Source organism: Poromitra crassiceps, assembly GCF_964638095.1.
Source record: "Poromitra crassiceps genome assembly, chromosome: 9".
NCBI classification, from domain to species: domain Eukaryota; kingdom Metazoa; phylum Chordata; class Actinopteri; order Beryciformes; family Melamphaidae; genus Poromitra; species Poromitra crassiceps.
Genome location: NC_139630.1, coordinates 48,071,328 through 48,091,026, shown reverse-complemented (window position 1 = coordinate 48,091,026; position 19,699 = coordinate 48,071,328). Strand labels below are relative to the sequence as shown.

The following is a 19,699-nucleotide window of genomic DNA, read 5'->3' as shown; positions in this document are numbered from 1 at the left end:
AATCAACCCACTTTGTATCATATATAATCTCGGTAATATAAGCACATGGGCAGTGTTTTACCTTCTCTCTCTGTTTACCTCAAGGAGAAAAATGCTCCTGCTCCTGTCTGCAGAAACTCTGCCCCCACCAGCTGCAAGTCATTAAGGCTCGCTAAAGCTTAATTTATACTTATTATAAAGTGTCGCTCAGCACATGGTCGCAGACGAAAAAGAAAGTGTCGCTCATGGTGTTGCATTTATGCTTCTCTCCACGGCGCAACGGTCACGTGACGCTAGAGACAGAGGGAGGCAGAGAACTAGTGCAGTGCAGACAGGCAAGAGAGGGAATGCTGTCAGTGAACCCACGTCGGAGGCAAGATGTAACTGCAGCCGCATATAACGACACACAACCACACAATCACCTCCTCTCTCTCTGGGAAGTTGGTCACGGTGTTCTTTGTGATTTTCACGAAGTCATACATCAAGGACAGGCTGATAAAAATACCGGGGACACGCTCATTAATTTCATTTCAGCGAAAACTAAAACAAGGAAGTCGCGCGTGCCCGTCTATATAGCCAATCAGACTTGCGCGACATTATGTGACGTAGTCAGCGACACTAGACATTTCACCAGGTAGCAGACACTGCTCGCAGACACTTTAAAGTGTCGACTCAAGTCCTCATTTCTGTCTGCGACCATTTCAAAAGTGTCGGCAGACGAAGCATAAATTGGGCTTAAGGCTCTCCATGTGATTCTCCGTGGATGTGCGCATAGTCAAAAAATAAAAATAAACAATAACAGCTGCCCTCGGAGCAGATTCTGCCTCTCCAGCAGAACTTCCGCAGCTCCGTTGTGACGCGTTATGATGTAAAACGCGGAGAGAGCTTTGCCAGAGGAGGAAATGGGAGAGAGAAGGTGATCACTGCCCATGTGCTTATGTCACCCAGATTATTAATGATACAAAGTGGGTTGATTACCGGTAAAGCCATCCTTTAACTTCATGCTGCAGTGCTTTCTTATAGGGTCATTTCAGTTTTGGTTCCATTTATCCCTGTATCGATCCCATTCCTCCTCCTGCTGCAGGCCGCTACTGCTCAAAGCATTTCTGCGGATACCTCATCATCATTAAAGTTAGTTCTAAAGATTACCACCAAACTTTTCTTTGTCTCAGTGGGAAATGTGGCTAAATTATTACTATGCTTTTTCCATTTGCATTTTCTCGAGCAGGGCCAGGGCGCTAATGTTCTTGCCGGGGTTGTTGTTCACCACGGCTGAACACGGAGGAAACGCCGTCCTGCCAGCCCCGCTATCACTCTAATGCTCCATCTTCACAACTCTCTCTCTCTCTCATTCTCTCTCTGCCTCTCTCGTCCCACTCTCTCTCACCCCCCTCTGTGATGCTGCTCATTTAACACCGGAGCAGCGGTGGTCTGTTCGCTACATGGCGGCGGTGGTAAAAGCCCATCCAGCCTTTACTTATTCATCGTGCCCCAGTTTGAGTTTAGAGGTCGGCCTCCTCTTCATGGACAGGGAGCACTGCTGCGAGAAAACCCTTTTAGGCAGCTCAATTCAAGCCAAAAGATCCCTGTATATAATATAATATCATTGCCACCAAAACTTCCAAAACCCACTTATATCCACTACATTTCGGCAATGACCGACGACTCACAATATCTTGTTATTATCCTATTACTATCATCAGTGTAATAGACTATTAGACAAAAACAAATTAGACAAGATTTTAAGATAGCCACTTGCTGTATGTTGTTGCCTGTGCTGTCTTTTTTTAGAGTCAGACAAGATGCAAGATATTTTATTGCCACACAACCAGGTTGGTGGTATTTGGTTTCGCTACAGTATATTATATAAGCTCTGGCTCCCAATTGACCAATCATCAGAGCCAATATTCCCACTGCATCTCTTCAAGAAACCAAAACAAATAAATTAACCTACATCCTACTTTACTTTCAAAACGTCCCAGGTTTATTTCTTTGTTTTAATGTCCATTCAGTGACTTTACCTTCAGCAGCTGGAGCTGTGGAGAGGTTGACTTATCGTTGCTTTCTCTCCACACGGAGAGAAGCCAGAGCCCGGGCCAAGAACCACTGCAGTCAATACTACTGTAGCTACTTGGCTAGTATCTCCAGTCAATACTACTGCAATCTAGGAACCCAGAGTATATTCTGGGTTCCCAGATTGATACTACTGTAGCTACTTGTCTCGTACTCACTCCAGTCAATACTACTATAGTGACTTGGCTAGTATTCACTCCAGTCAATACTACTGTAGCTACTTGGCTAGTATTCACTCCAGTCAATACTACTGTAGCTACTTGGCTAGTATTCACTCCAGTCAATACTACTGTAGCTACTTGGCTAGTATTTACTCCAGTCAATACTACTGTAGCTACTTGGCTGTAGTCTGCTTTCTGCTCATTGATTCAGAGCTCCATAGTATTGTACACATGTTCCTATCTTTAAGCAAGTAACTTATGGCAGTTAGGCTGTGTGTGTGTGTGTGTGTGTGTGTGTGTGTGTGTGTGTGTGTGAGTGAGAGAGAGAGAGAGAGAGAGAGAGAGAGAGAGAGAGAGAGAGAGACACACACACACACACACACACACACACACACAAAGATGGAGAGTGAGTTTGTTGATGGGGTGCAGTGTGGATATCATGCAGTGCACCAGGTTTGCTCTTCTTGATCTTTGTTGATTGTGTGATGTCATCAGCTTCACATAGAAATTTACAATGTACAATTGATACTGTCTGCTTGGGTTTGTTACTTTAAGCATTGGTTCGACAAAACAGGTGGCGAGCTTGAAGCTAGCACGAGGCTAGATTTTAGACGTTTAGATCCACGTCAATTTCTGTCTCCATAATATACCTTATTCGCTAACCCCGGACAGCGCCATATTGTTGACATACCGTCCTGCAGCTGACAACTATAATAACAGCCTTAGAAAGTTTCACCTGTCTCTCCTGACTATCCACACATCTCCTGTGCTGCTGACGTATCCTCCGTCTCGCTCCCTTCACGTCTGTGGACGGTAGAGATAGAAACAAACCACGGGGACTTTATTGCTGTCATTACTACAGCCGTGTGTAATGCAGGTCACCATCCGAACACAATTGGAACGATACAGGTAACGCTAACGGCGGCTAGCTTCCTATAAACTCTGCTCTTACATAGGCTGTCACTTAAAGCGGCTGCGCTATGTCAACAACATGGTGGCAGTGGGCGTGCCAGTACGTGAGTGACGTCAATCGAATAAGGTCTATAGGGAACTACACAATTCAATACCATAACCAGTTGATGCCTATCGTCGCAGTACCTGCTATTGATTCTCCTCTTCTACTGTTTTTCCTATGGCGCTGGGCCAGCAGGCCCCGCCGGGGGCAGGGGCTGGCAAAGTCAGGACACTCAGTCAGTCATTCACTCATGGACATTTAGTAAGTTTAGTGGGAATAGGGACTGTAGCTAGCTAGGGATAGGAAGGTGGTAGAGAGTCAGAATTCAAAGGGTGGGTAGGGGGAGTGGCTAGGGGGGTGTGGGTGGTGGGAGCAGGCGGGCTGCCATAAAGCTGAATGGCCACACCACTGCACTGTGGTCTTAAAGCAGCTACGAGCAAGATTTTCGATTGTTATTAAACAGTCTAAATTTAATATTGATGCATCACATCTTACCTCTAATAGTAGACGAGACCAACGCCGAGTAGTCTCGCTTGAACCCCGAGTGAATGGGCCAGTGTTGTCTTGACGATTAGTCTGTCTGCGGCCGGGGCAGATCAGGAAGTGAAATTAAACGGTTTGCGGCAGCCACTTCGGCCATAACCACAAAATAACAAAATTACTTCCAAACAAACTGTTAGAATATAAAGAGAGATGTTCGCGAGAGTAGCAAGCCCCTGCATGGCGTTCTCCGTGTTTATGGTATGTTGCTAGGCAGAGCGAAACGGTTGAAGGCAGGCAGCTGCCGTAAACCATTTCGTTTCACTTCCGGGTTTATCCGGCCCGACAGTAGACAGACACAGACTCTATAATCATCAAGAGAGCAATCTCTGATTCACACGGCTTTGGTCTCAGCTACTATTATAGGTAAGATGTGAAGCATCAATATTATAATTATACTGTTTAATAACAATCGAAAATCTTGCTCGTAGCTGCTTTAAAGGGTTGCTCTTGTTAAGAGTGGAACCTGATTGATTTGGAGTGATGGTGCGGGTGTGTGTGTGTGTGTGTGTGTGTGTGTGTGTGTGTGTGTGTGTGTGTGTGTGTGTGTGTGTGTGTGCGTGTGCTTGTGTGTGTGTGTGTGTGTGTGTGTGTGGCCATAAATCAAGTGAGAAATATTCGCTGGAATCACGATCATGGACAAATAATGTAGGATGTAACGTAACTATGGCTCCGTTTCTGAATCAACGTGAAGAATACAGCCTTATCTTATAATTACAATCTTTGTTGCATTAGCGGGTGGAATTTTTCAGATGTTTAGTCAGCCATTTTCTCAGAGAGGGGCCTATTGTTTGGAGCCACGTGCTGACGGACTGAATGACAGATCTCCAGTGAGAGAAACGTGTGTGTTATAAGCAGCACACTAGAAACCTGTTATTCTGGTGATAAAATACTGCCCTGATCAAGAGAAGACATCATCTCAAACCGCGGCCTGCATGACATGCCCTAATAAACTCTATTTCAACTCGGATTGCTTCAGCACAGAGGGTCAAAAGGACAGGCAACATGGCGGACCAGAGAGAGTAATGTAAAGATGGAGGTTCAGCACTGAGCATCACTTCTCCTTTGCCTTTGTATCACCCCTCACTCTCTCTAAGCTCCCCCCGTTTCCTTTCTCTCTCCCTCTCCGCGTCGCCACACTCATAACTAATGTATCAGTGGCTAATGTGCTCAAACTGGAGGTCTAAAGAAAGAATGATGTTACATGTAAGGGATCATCCTGAGAGGGGAAGAGCAGACTTATAGACGATCTGGAGGAAGCTCCACTCACAGTCCTGCAGTGTATCATCCAAAGCAGGACGGCTATCATCTCCTCCCATCTTTTACGCTAACTCGTTTTCCAATCACAGCAATGCAAGTCATTTTCTGTTTATATATCGGAACAGTGTCATTTTAGAAGGTATATTTATTCATCCCATTATCTGTGCCATTCTCATGAATCTGGCTCTAGTAGTCCAGATGTGTGCGAGCAACGGAGCCAGAAACGGATTTCACCATTGAAATCAGCGTGCTTTGTACGTGTTAGCTACTAGCTAGCTAGTGTTTCAGTCACTCTGTGGCGTTTTGAGAAACCGTTACGTGACATGAAAAGGTAGAAGCCCAAACTACTTTAAGTGAATATATAGTGCAGTGGTAGAGTAGCAGGCTGATAAGCTGGAGATCCCGGATTCAAATCTCAGTTGGGGCACTATTTGTGCGTCCTGGTGGCTCACCTGGTAGCACGCTTACCACGGAGGCTCGGTCCTTCGCGCGGTTGACGGGTGTTCGAATCCGACCCAAGGTCCTTTGCCACATGTCATCCCCTCTCTCTCCCCACCTTTCCTGTCTGCCTACTGTCCTGTCTAATAGAGAGCCGCAGAAACGAGTCCGGAAATCATCGATGCTAGCAGTCCTGGTTCTTCACTGTTTTCGCCTATGGGAGTTTTGAATGGGTTTTTGGCGCGATGCTTCTAATAATCTCTCTGGGCAACGCTGGCTTAATCAAACGCGAACCAGTGTGTAGTAATATCATCTTCACACACGAGTACCACTTTTACGAGTTTTGAAGCTTTTACGTGCCGTTAAAAGGGCGGCTAGCTAGCAAACGGCTAAATGAGACTACACTTTTGAGTCGATGGGGATATATACGTCAATAACGTCACCACTTCAAAGGACGAACACGGAAATTATCTTTCCCTCACCTGGTTCAGCCCCATTCAGCCCGGGGTAATCAGTGCACACATCAACAAAAGTCCAGGTTGAGTGCTGACGTGACGTGGAAGCCTATGCGACAGTGTGTAGTTCTGGATTAGCTTAGCTCGAGCTTTTTACTTCTAGGGCTCGCATTTACGCTACAAAACTCATGAAAGTGGTCCTCATGTGTGAAGATTATCCGACGGAACTCTGGTTCGCGTTTGATTAATCTTGCGTTGCCCAGAGACCGTATTTGAAGCATCGCGGCAAAAACCCATTCAAAAATCCCATAGACAGAAACAGTGAAGAACCAGGAAGTCCGGGACTTCCGCGTTCTGACTACAAAAATACGTCATCCCAGCGGCTCTCTATAAAGGCAAAAATGGCTAAAAAGAAAAAGAAAAGAAGAAGCCCAAACTACGTGCAGACTTCCGGGGATGCACGAGCCACAACTCCACACAGATTTGACAAAAATGCTGATAAACAGCTTAAATGAGGGAGCATGGAAAAATCTGCTTCTATGCCAATGCTCAATGTCCACGTGCAGTTTCAGATTGATTGGCCAACGTGTTGGTGAGATCGATGATGGATGCAGACAGACAGACAAACAGACAGAGTTGTCCTCGTTCTTTCTAACACTTGATTCAGGTAGATTTATGAAGGGACTACGCCAAAACCCTGGAAATGACCAAGTGACAGTTTTAACTGTGTGTCCATCTGCAGTTCTGGTTGAGAGAGCTATTCATTTACTTGGTATTATTGGCTCTCGCCAGAGTCAGAGATAAGGTATCTTTTTCCTTCATGCCTCGCTATTTGCCAAGTTCCTCGCGAGAAGACGTGAACCAGGCAGAATTCCAGAAATCCTCTGCTCTCTCCTCCCCGAGATGGAGAGGAGATAAAAGCCTCTGCGATGAAGGCAGCTAAATGTGTCCGCTCCACAAGACAACTCTCTCCACAGCGCCCTAAATGTTTCATTTATTCAAACTCAGAGAAAAACCTGAGTCCCCTCTACAGAAAATAGAATAGGACGGCCAAACGCAGAAATATTATGTGACACACAATAAGAAGAACATCCCAGTTCCTGTCTCAGTGTCCATTTTGTCATGGGGGGGATTGAGCATTCAAAATGGGACCCAGACCAAAATTGTGCCTGTAAAACAGTGGTAGAAATTAGCATTACAAGTGGAAAACCAGTTTATGCTAATTGCGTTTAGTAGTAACAACATTCAAGCAGCATTAGAAAGAGAGAGAGAGAGAGAGAGAGAGAGAGAGAGAGAGAGACGATGAATACTGATCATTGCAAGCAGGCAGGCGGAAGCGTGCGTTCACTCCACACCGACATGCAGACAGGAGAAGTTTGGTACCGGCCCGGGGGAGCAGGCGTTGGAGGGAATGATGACGAGTATTTATCTTTCAAAGCTGCAAAAACAGATGCAAAAAAGTAATTTCTCGACACAATTCAATACGTGCAAATTAACATTCAACATTCAATCCTGTCAAAATGTCAACAGAGATGATTTGCCTCGGTGAAACCGTAATTAACAACAACAGCATGAGACATTGCCATGCCCATGGAATACCACACATTCAAAATACATTTTATGAATCAGTAAACTCCTCACCAGTGTGTGAGTGTGTGTGTGTGTGTGTGTGTGTGTGTGTGTGTGTGTGTGTGTGTGTGTGTGTGTGTGTGTGTGTGTGTGTGTGTGTGTGTGTGTGTGTGTGTGTGTGTGTGTGTGTGTGTGTGTGTGTGTGTGTGTGTGAGATGTAAAATACACTTTTTGTTTTAGAGTAGCTAGCCTGCAGGACCAGACTGAATCTGTGGGGCAGTTTTCTGTGCTATTCTTGTTGAAAATTTGTGCATTCTTTCAAGTGGCTCTTCTTTCCACAATTTACTAATATAATATAAAAATGTGGTTTTACTTACACGAGGTGAGCTGTACTTGTTATATTGCGAGGGCACAAACGACAAAGTTGTATTGACTTAGTGAGATTTCTGTGAGACTTTGAGCGATGCCCTTACGTATCAGAAGACATCAAACTACTTGCTAATGCCACCAAAACTCCCATATCCACCAGACCAGTAAACTCAGTAAACTCAAAACATCGTGGTCAATGGTAGCCTAAGGTTAGAGAAGCAAGCTTGTAACCGGAAGGTCGTTGGTTCAATCCCCTGCAGGATAAATCTTGGTTGGGAAAGTGAAAAAGCAACACTTGCCCCTCTCTCATTACCACCACTGAGGTGCCCTTGAGCAAGGCCCTTAACCCCAACTGCTCCAGTGGAGCTGCTCAGTGGCCAGCAGATCAGCCTGTGGGTGGACTGGTCAGTTTCCAGGTGTGAATGTGTGTGTGAGTGTGAATAGGGCATTCCTGAAAAAGAGAGCATTGCTCTCAGCAAACTTCCCCTGAATAAATAAACATAAATAAACAATATTCAATTAGAAGTAACCAATACCACCTTCAGTAGGTTCCAGGGTCTTTTGTAAGCAATCAGCAAAAGCATTTCTCTCGACTGGGACTTAAGAAAATAGCCGCATTTTCCGATTGACAGTTATCTGTTTTTGAAATTATGCAGAATTATTTGGATGCATTTCCTGAGGGCTAAGGTTGTTGAAAATTACATTTATGGAAACCAAAATACCATTTCAATTCAAGCAAGAAAAATATAATCAGGCAAAGACAAAATACTGGAAGCACTGCATGAAGAAGGACTTTAAAATCACTAAATCACAATGACAAAGGCAGCTTAGTCATATTCATTGGAATGGCAGTTAGCAGTATATGTCAGCTTTAAAAGAAGTATGACAATCACAAGTTTGATAAGAGTTTGCAAAATTATGAAGCAACTAGCAGGTGCATCGGTGAAAAAAACTGCAAAAATATTTAAGATGGCAAGGAAAACAGTCTCAACCAGAGGGCACACGGTAGAGTGCATATTGCATACCTCCACCACCGCGTGTTACATGAATTCGTTTGGAACTTGGGTGCCTTTTTGTCATTGGCTACCCCCATTGTCATGCCTCATTTTGGCCAGTGGGCGTGGAAAGTTAATCAGTTTGTCCTTGGCCCATGTCCAACCGTTCTACAAAGTTTTGTGGTGTTACAAAGTTAGGTGCCTTTCTGTGATAAATGCCCATTGCGACACACCCTTTTGGCCAGTGGGTGTGGAAAGTTAATCAGTTCTAAGTCAGCCCATGACCTGTTTATCTACAAAGTTTCGTGGTGTTACGTGAATCCATGTGGAACTTACTGTAAGTGCCCTTTTGTGATTGGCCACAGCCATTGCCCTGCCCCCTTTTGGCTAGTGGGCCGTGTTCACTCACAAAAAGGCACCTAATTTCCAAACAGATTCACATAACACTATCGCCTGGCTCCAGACCTTCGAAGCCGCGCCCACTCCACAGTTGTGAATTTGGCTCTTCTTGAAGAAGCCATTGCCATGCCCCCTTTGGGCCAGTGGGCGTGGAAAGTTACCCAGCTCTAAGTTGGCCCATGACCTGCTTTTCTGCCAAGTTTCGTGCAAATCCGTTCATAACCTTTTGAGATATCCTGCTGACAAACAGATCAGACAAACAGGATCAGCACGCTTCCAACGATGGAGGCTCTGAATCATAGCTCAAATTTCTGGGTTCCTCAGACAGGAAACATGCACTCTGAGCAACAGAGAAGAAGTAATACCGTCCGATTTAACAAATTTAACACGAGAGGGAGGGGGTTGTGGGCACATTTACCACTGGTACAGGGTTGTGGCACGAGGCGAAGCCGAGTGCTATAAACCGACAACAGCTACCAAATAATATAAAAAATACACAATTGTAACATCCAATTCATTTATTTATAATCATTACTGGTTTCAGAATACATTTATCCTTCCGCCACAGAATATAGTTCCATACACAAGATCAATGATTGCACTAAACATTTAGTTGCCTTTGAGCCAAAAAACAACTAACCTATTCCTTAACGGGATTCACAGTTATTGATACATTGCCTGTAAAAGTACAGTTATTTAAACAGTTATCTAAAGCAGCCCGTTTTGGTGGTGGTGTGTTGATATCTGGTGACGGCAGAGGGCGTTTGTTTGTTTGACAGTCCCAGGTTCGGGGTCCGGGCGCTAGTCCGACCTCCCGCTAGTCCGACCTCCCGCTAGTCCGAACTCGTGACAACTCAAGCTCAGCCAGTTCTCTCTCCCCAATTTCACCATGTCGTTCTTTGTTCACTTCACCTTCGTCTTCATCTATCCACTGCTCAAAACTCAATCCACCCAGTAAATCAAACGTTACTACGAAATCGGACATTTCCTTGTTACAGATCGGCCATTTCCTTGTTGAAGATTTGCAGACTGACAGGCTAACAGTGGGCGGAGTCAGCACAGGGAACGGAGTCAGCATCAGGGAGCGGAGTGATACTGCGGTTGGAGCCGAACTGTAGATTGTTGGCGTATTTACCACTGTTGCTAGCAATCAGAATCCAGTATTCACTCATGCCGTTGTAGAAAAGTCGTCTTTCACCCTTTGATCGACATCCAGAGGGGTTTCGCTTTGGAGGCAGTGTCTGTGTCCACGTGTTAAATATGACAGTGGATCTGTAATGATATGGGCAGCCATCTGGTGGCAGTCATCATTAGATCTAATGATTTGATCTAATGGTCCTTGATATGCCTTCCATGGCCTCCCCAATTACTAGATCTGAACATCACTGAAGCATTATGAGAAGTATATCTCCACCTCCTTCTTCCCTCAAAGAAAGACAGGTCTAATATGCCAGACAGCAGGAATACTGTAGGCCTATGTATCTTAATCTGTTAGCTAATCACATTGCCTGTCTCTGTACTTTGGTCATACTCAACTAAAAGCTTTTGAATTATTTTCTTTCTGCTGCTATTTTGCCCCTCCTATTCCACAGCAAGTAATTTATTTTCATACAAATATTACATTCATCAGTAGCTGTTGCTTCTAGTGCAAGTTAAAATTATTAAATTCCTTCCTTTGGTGAGAATGCCCTCTAACTTCTTTCATAAACTCTCTGGATTCAGCGCACAAGCTTTGACAACTACAAAACGGTATTGGGAAAAGGAAATTGTTTAGGCTCGAGGTCCGAATTAATTTTGGCGAGGTCTGTTTGTCGTAGAATTGCCAGCCAGATACTGAGTTTTGTCTTTGATCGTCATTGAAAGGTAGTCTTCTCTCAAGCCAAACTTGGCACGTTTCCTAAACTTGGCACATATCCTAAAAACGTCTTTGTGATTGAACATTTTGAAAAGAAACGCTGGTGTTACCTCAAATGAACAAATGCCTAACTTTGAAATGCTGATATACTGTAAATGGTTGATCGTGAGCCGGTTTTGTTCTGATGTGAAACAAGCCTTAATAGCTGAAGCCAGAAGAGGAAGATCATCCATCAATGCTGTCATCAGACAAGGTGAAAGGATGCACGAGCACATCGGGTTTGATGACACTTTCCGTGCTGCATGTGCACGTCTATAGCCTACTCTACTGAATGCATTTCTCATCCAACAGCAGCATCGCTCTGAAATGTGCTTGATCAAAACAAGAGGGCAAAGATCGCTAGCCCTGTTCGAAACCGGTCCCTATTACAGAAATAGTGGACTATATAGTGTGTTTGCCATTTTACTTACTTACTTTACTTTACTTTATTTCATTTGGCAGACGCCTTTATCCAAAGCGACGTACAACAAGTTATTTACAATAAAAAATGATATAAGATAGATACAATATAAACAGTAAAACAAGGCAGTGACAGGATCACAAAAAAGGTCCGTTCATGAAGGAATACCGAAAAGGTGAGTTTTTAGTCTTTTACGAAAGATGGATAGAGTTTCGGCCGTCCTGACCGAGGGAGGGAGTTCATTCCACCATTTCGGTGCCAGGGATGAGAAAAGTCTCGAGCGGGACGAGCGATTATTGAGTACATGTAATGGTGGAGGGGCGAGGCGTCCAGCACTAGTAGAGGGGTGAAGGGAGCAGGGTGAGGGCTGGAATCTGACCATAGATTGTAAGTACGGAGGGGCTTTCATGTGTACTGCTATGTAGGCTAGTACTAATGTTTTGAATTTGATACGTGAAGAAATAGGAAGCCAATGGAGGTCATGGAAGAGGAGGGTGACATAGGTAGGTAAGCCAGCTAGATTTTGTACTAGTGTCCGAATTCTCAACTGTTAATTTGACTCACTATAGTCCACTGTAAAATACCCACAATGCACTGCAATTTGTAGTGAACAGTGAATGTACCCTACATTTTCTCCCATATATCACAATGCAATGCTGTCGTGTTTGCTGAAGGAGAAGAAGAATGAGATAGTGTCCGAATCTCGTTTGATCGTTCCCCAAATAGTTCCCTATAGACCTTATTCGCTAAACCCCAGACAGCGCCATATTGTTGACATACCGTCCTGCAGCTGACAACTACAGTAACGGCCTTATTGTCGTTTCTGTTCCATTACAAAATAGCGATAGTGATGACAGCAATAAAAACCCCAGAGTTGTTGTTTGTATGCTGCCGTTAATGCCTGTAATAATAAACAAAAGAAAAAACGAGGTGAACAGACTTTGGTGTGAGGAGCTGTCAGAAGGTTTCACCTGTCTCTCCTAACTATCCACATATCTCCTGTGCTGCTGACGTATCCTCCGTCTTGCTCCCTTCACGTCTGTGGACGGTAGAGATAGAAACAAAGTAACCACGGGGACTTTATTGCTGTCATCACTACAGACGTGTGTAACGCAGGTCACCATCCGAACACAATTGGAACGATACAGGTAACGCTAACGGCGGCTAGCTTCCTATAAATGCTGCTCTTACATAGGCTATCACTTAATCACTTAACACAGGCTATCACTTAAGAGCTGCTGCGTTATGTCGAGAACATGGCGGCGGTGGGCGTGCCCGTACGTGAGTGACGTCAATCGAATAAGGTCTACAGTATAATAAACACTACATGGAGAATAGTGAGTGAGTGAACGAGTGAACCATTCCCAACACGGCTTGTGTCTTCTTGATAACGACCGTAGAAGAGAATCTGTGCTCAGAATTCAGTGAAGAGCTCCTCAAGGCTTCTCAAGTGTGAGTGTGTGAAAAGTGTCTGTGTGTGTGTGTGTGTGTGTGTGTGTGTGTGTGTGTGTGTGTGTGTGTGTGTGTGTGTGTGTGTGTGTGTGTGTGTGTGTGTGTGTGTGTGTGTGTGTGTGTGTGTGTGTGTGAGCCGATGTGTGTTGCTGTAGTGGCCCTCGTCTGTAGAGCAGGTTAGCCGAGCTGCAAAAACAAAAAAGTTCTCACAGCTCTCTGCGTGTCTGCTCATCTTTCGCCTCTTCTACTGTACTTCTATGATGTTCTATGATGTTCTCATATACAGTAGATACACACGTCGCACGGTGAGGTGGAAAAAACGCAAAAGTAGCGAGGGAGCATGTTCAATGGCAGCTCATAGCAAATTCCCATTTAAAATACATGAAGTGGCCCCCTGACAAGACTGGACACTCAGCGCCCCCCAGGTAATTTGAGTTTGAGACCCCTGCTATATGGCATGAAGATCTGGCGTTTAAAAATTGATACTGATTGGCTTAATGGAGGTGCTGTTTAAGGAATTACAGAATGGCCTGGTGGTGGTGCTATAATTAAAGGTAAAACTAAATTATTTAAATGTCTAATTCTGAACAGTCATAATGGTGGCGAGCTACCACCAGTCCAATTTTAATGAAACTTGATACACACATCCAGCCGTCCTTACAAATGACACATATTGGCACAATGAGTGTGCTATAATTAAATGTATAGTTTTGTTTACTTTTTGACACAGGTAGTCAGATTTGCATTGCAGCATTTAAAACAAATACACTTGTTGGCCTGATGGGGGCGATTAGAGGTCAAAATGTGAAAGGCCATAATAGTAATTATGGCAAATAATTTGGAAGTACAGTATGATGCGTCCTGTGACTGATTAGCTCAAGTTGTGCCTGCATCATTTATGAGATTATATGTTTGCTTGTTCTGCCATGATTGTAGTCATTTCAACTCTTACAGACAGATGCCCTAAAAGAGAGATGGTAGTATTGTTAGTGACTTCGTTGTACCCTCTCATATCTGTCTATAGTGTCTGCCAGCTTCATTCAGTCATTCAAATGCATGCCAAGAAACACACACATGACTTGGCATCTGTGTTGGCCCAGACTTCCTCTGTCATTTTCACTCTCACTGTCCTGTCTCCCCCTCCCTCTCCCTCTCCCAACGCCCCCCACCCCTCTCTCTCTCTCTCTCTCTCTCTCAGTGACCCAGAAGCATTTCTTCTGCCCATGGAGACTTCCACAAAAGCTCAATAAAAAAAGACCCGCTCTCTTGTCTCCTATGGCAGAGAGATGAAGAGAGAGATATGGGAAGGAATGTAACACTGGAGTATCATTATACTGGATAATTTATAAGGCAGACTGTCGTGAAACCTTCACCCCCAAATAACTTAAATATGTACATACATATGCATTGAATATGACACGCACAACACAAGCAGAGGTTGTGAAAAGCCACACAGGTCTTCATTGCTTTAGTTAAAGCTCGTTGCTACCCCCTGGGAGATATTAGAGGAAATAGAAAAGGCTCTCCCAAAGGTAATGGCGATGATGACAAGATGTATATCTCCCTCTATGCCCGCCAATAGAGACAGGTGACAACTAGAACGGAATATCTTATGCATACACCCATCTATACAACAAAATGGAATATCTTATGCATACACCCATCTATACAACAAAATGAAATGTAACAAAAACATATTACCAGTGTTACTTTGATATAATAATTGAGTAGATCGCTTTTCCATGACCATTTTCATTCTTTTTTTAACTAGTTTGCCAGTAAGCAGTGTTAGACACTGACACTGTCACACTGTGCATGTGTAAAATAGAAGCAACTGCAACAATAAGCTAACTTAAAGGGAAAATCCACTAAAAATAATACTAACGCTATCATAAAACAGCTATTTAATCAACTAGGCCGCTGCACGGCCTCACCCGTAGCTCGGCCTCGCCTGCCCTATTGGCACGTGCGTGTGTGTGTGTGTGTGTGTGCGCGGCCTTATGACATTACTTTTGACATCATCACTGATGACATCATCACTGGCTGCATCATCTGGCTCTGTCAGGTCACCCGCACGGGTGCCCTTTACTGAACACAGAACTTGAAACTGACATCCCCCACATACTCAATTTTATATATAGATAGATGTACCTTGCTTTTCTAAGCCCATTTTGTTGTTTAGTGATGTATTTTTCTGATTCCTGCAGATAACTGGCCGAACGTAAACAACATGATGAAACATTGAGATATTTCTAGCGCAGCTATGAAGTTTGATAGCAGAAACCTTTTCATACCAGAAACCTTTTCAACTATCTAAAACATCAACGGTAAACATTGGGTTTTAGTGTCAGAATCAAAGAGTTTCTTGATTCACCATTTTGCACTGCCATTCAAGAATCATACACAGAGAGAAACTCACTGTAGAAGAAGCAGAGATTCCAATTTGTCCACCGGGGGCAGCCTCAGTAGACCATAATGCAATGCAGCCACAGCATTGATCTTAGGTGAAACACAACACGCTCTTTGACTGCTTTTTTGTCATTTACGGGCCATGGCATTATTCTCTCTCAACTCGACTGGAAAAACGTATGACTTATGATGACTATCGCCATCATTCTCTCCACCTGCACAGCACACACTACAGAGAAGCCCCCTTCTCTGGTGGTTGCCAAAAGTCATTCTGTGAAATGCAGGAAGTCACAAACTGAAGTGGACTACAAGGCAGGTTGAGGCAAAGTGGGAACACCAAAAAGTAGATTACAACACTAAACCACTCCTTGAATTGAACATCATAAAGTGGTATTATCTAACAGTACTGTAGGAGTATGTATCCGAGGGTGGATTTTTCATCAACAGCTCACCAAGAAGCTGAGCGTTGTGCCAAGTCAATGAATGCATCTCTTGCAAGCCGAAAGATAACTCGATCTAATCTTTTCAAAACTGCAGAACAGGCGCAACCTGGTGTGCATGAAGAGATTCGAGTAAAGATGGATGAAGAGATTCGAGTAAAGATGGAAGTCATTGTGACTTTTGTCTCTTACTCTGGCTCTGAATTTGAGCTGTGTTTTCGTGCAGTGTTCAGCAAATCCCTTGCGCACACTGCTGAGCCTTGCTATAAGCCGCTGTCATCCTTATCTGTCTGATTAATATCCTCCCTCGTGTAACATATGGTCGACAGCTGTCCTACAACAGACCTGCCCCTTCCAAAAATCTCCTTCCTCTCCCAAATCACAGGAAGGAGATATCGAAACGTGGCCATCAAGGTCACCGCTGCGCCTTGTAGTGACAACCGTGAGTCTCCCTCCAGGGCTATCTCATGGTGTAACGTGCTGCTGTGTGAGTGCGTGAGCTGACTCTATTTGCCCTTTTCTAATGAGTAAGATTACAGCTACAGTCAGTCAGTGTCACTCAGCATTGATGTACAGAGTGAGAGACACAGAGAGAGAGGGAGAGAGAGAGAGAGAGAGCGGAAGAAGGGGGAGGGGCTAAGGTTAAGAGATGAACAGATGAGGAGGGAAGAGAAGAGAGAGAGAACGCACAAGAGAGAGGTGTCGCCGCAGAAAGGGTATCAAGGGAATGTCACAGTTCACATTGATCCGATGTGTTCTTCATGTGCACACATGGATCAAGCGTATGGCTCCTTCAAAGTGAGGAACAGCATCATTGCTTTCGGCGCCATTACCATTCATTTTTCTCCTCTCGTTTTGTGTCTGTGACAGAGATACAAATTATTCATTGCTGGGGGACATTTCTTTCCGCCGCTATCGGCATGTGGTCTAATTCTTCTCGGTTGCCGTGGTGACATCATGCACATCAGGAGGAGGAGGAGGAAGGAAGAAGACCGCTCCCGCACATGCAGCCACACCCACCCCGCGCGATCAGCGGATTCACAAAACGAGCTCCCAACAAAGAGTCCGCACGTACCTGCCAATGAGGAGGAACTCTGCGAACACGCCCAGCCGCCTCATGGCCATCAGCAGGCCTCGGACCGTCATGCCCTCGCAGAAACACACCACCACGCGCGCTTTGGGCAGACGCTCGCGGAGCTTCCGCAGCAGCCGGTCGAAGTGCTTCTCCCCCGCGTTGCTGTAGATCTTGTCCGAGTGGGCGATGCACAAGCCTTCCTGAGAGGCCAGCTCCTTGAAGGCCTCCATGCCACTCTCGCCATAGTTCCCTGCAGGTTGATGGAGAAAACAGTGTGTCAGTTGCTGGCGGGGACGCGCGCACACAGTGATGACGTCCCAGAGGCTGAAAAACTCTCCTTCATGCAATTAGATTAAATATTGAAATATATTTTCCTTCTCTCGGGTTATCCCATTTAGTAGACTTTCTGCATAAGATTATTGCACTAAGTAACGAGTGGTGAGAGAGCACAATATAGGACATTGCTTTCTGATTGTAAGCAACAAATCGATATTTTAAATATGGCATCAGCAAAGCATTACATGGCTCAGGCTACAAACACATGTTGTCTCCATGCCTTATTTAGAGAGCACACGCCATTGCTTTGATCTTCAACCATACATTTCAAACTGCTGGACAATGTATGTAGCCTACACCAGTGTGCACTGCTTGAAGATACAGCAGCGGTGTGGGAGAAGAATCCAGGCTGCTAACAATACTGTGACAACTCTGACAAATCAGGCCCTGACTAGACCCATGTACCCAGGTAGACCCATGTCATGTGATGTACTGTAGAGAGTTCTCTGGCTGCTGACTCCAGTCAAAACTGCAAAGGGTTGGAGAGGGCTCCTCTTATTTAACTGTGTACACCATCCCAATCATCAAGTCCAAGTCTTGTACTGCCATGTGGACTGCAGTGTTTCACCAAATGTGTCGTCGTCTGCATTGCTTAATAAAGACCAAGGGCTCTTTAGCATGAGAGCTGGATTACAGACACGACCCAATAAACATTCTGACGTCTGTCAGAGGTCTAATCAACGTTGGGTCTGGAGGTCGATTCGATGGCGATCTGATGGGCTGATATGAAAGTTTATCTGACGTCAATTTCTGACGTGCAATGGGCCATGGCGAAGTGCAAATAAAATCCACAGCCGGGTTCGGACCACGGCTCTTCTGATTGTGAAGCACGTAGCTTAACCACTTAGCCACCAGCATGTACTGTGTTTCAGAGTGGAGTTTGAGAGGACCATCAAGTCATGTTTCAGGCACTTGCAGTGAAGTTGCTGCAAATTCCGCATTGCAGCAGTAAGATGTAACGTGGATATTTGTTATAACTGTACAGAGACTTTTCAATAAATTGTCTCTGGTATACAGTCTGTTACATAACATAGCATAAAGCCCAGATCACCTCGTCCGGTGCTGTTGCTTTGGACTCAGTTCTGTGTCCAGGTCTGAGTCTAGTCACAACTAGCAGACAGCTCTCGTCTCGAGCCAGTGTTGCCAGGCGGGAAATGTCAAAATATCATACCAGAGGGTCAAAATTATTGTTTTTTGACGGAAATGATATTGTATGTGAGCTATGTGCGGCTTTTTGAGATGTGTGTGTGTGTGTGTGTGGGTGTGTGTGTGTGTGCGTGTGTGTGTGCGTGTGTGTGTACGCGCGTGTGTGTGTGTGTGTGTGTGTGTGGCTCCTGTTGCAAAGAGCTGCAGAAATGCCTTCACACTAATCAATATTGTACCTCTTTCAAGCTACAACTAACAAACAAATGATCAATAATTTTCCCCAAAGATTATATTTTCATGTTGGCAGATGGTCAAAATAAAGTCACGTTGTGAGGCAGGATGCGGAAATGTTTCCTGTGAGTTTTTATTCAGTTACTAAAATACTATTAAATACTATAAATAAATAATAAATATGAAATACTATACTATTAATAAAATATGATTTATTAGAAATCAGCATCCCCTTAACATCATGTTTTCATCTCGGCAAATGGTAATAATAAAGTCACGTCTTGAAGCGACGTCGATTGGATCCGTTAACATCGACGCAGGTCGAGGAAATGTTTGGTGGGAACCCAATCACTTACATGTGTGTGCACTGTGCATATGTGTTAACCTGGTAAAGACCATGCTGATAAGGTGAACTCACATTCTGTTTCATTCTATCTATCAGTCTAGACTCCGAGCTGTCTACATTGATTTCAGTGGGTGGGTGGGAGTACTTGACAGACAACTCCTTCAGCCAATCAGCATCGCCAAAACGCATTTTCCGCCGATAAACTCCCCTGGTGTATACTTTTGTTCTTGTTTAATTGTTCTTATTGAGTCTATTTCTGCAATAACTACACTTTTGGCTGGGTTTACTACTCTACTAACTTCAACGTTAATACCGCTCGTTGCCTCAGGAGCCGCCATAGTGTTTTGCCAGTGGCATCCCTGATTGGCCGGTTGCGCTGTCAACTACGAGGCAGGTTCCTGATTGGTCCGCGCACTTTGTAATTTCTCGAAAACCCCAGGGGGCAGGTTGGAGGCCACATTGATCCGCAGAACGAAACAGAATGTAAGTTCACCCGTATGTATGTGTGTCTTTGCATGTGTATCTTTTCCAAATGGAAACTAGCAGCACCTATCCGTAAATCCAGAAAACATTTGTTTAGGGGAATTGTCTTGGGGAGAGTCAAGCTCCCAGAGGGTCTCCATGCCATAGTTCTATGGACGATGACGAATTCTGTCTCTGTGCATAGTGTGGCATTATAGAGCGAGGAGGGCAGTGGCAGAAATTGGCACCACAGTAATGCATTTACTCTGGCACACAATGGGCCCATGTGTTGCT

General features: G+C 44.6%; 1 protein-coding gene across 1 annotated transcript in view; it reads right to left on the bottom strand.

The window, feature by feature from the left end:
- The window catches only part of LOC310782788 (metabotropic glutamate receptor 1-like), a gene marked incomplete at both ends in the record, with an annotated part of 38,633 nt that overhangs the window by 15,818 nt on the left and 3,116 nt on the right, over positions 1-19,699 (bottom strand). Inside the window, one exon of the mRNA XM_083643542.1 lies at positions 16,885-17,134. Coding sequence (XP_083499668.1) covers positions 16,885-17,134 — 250 coding nt within the window. The remainder of the gene's footprint in view (positions 1-16,884; positions 17,135-19,699) is intronic.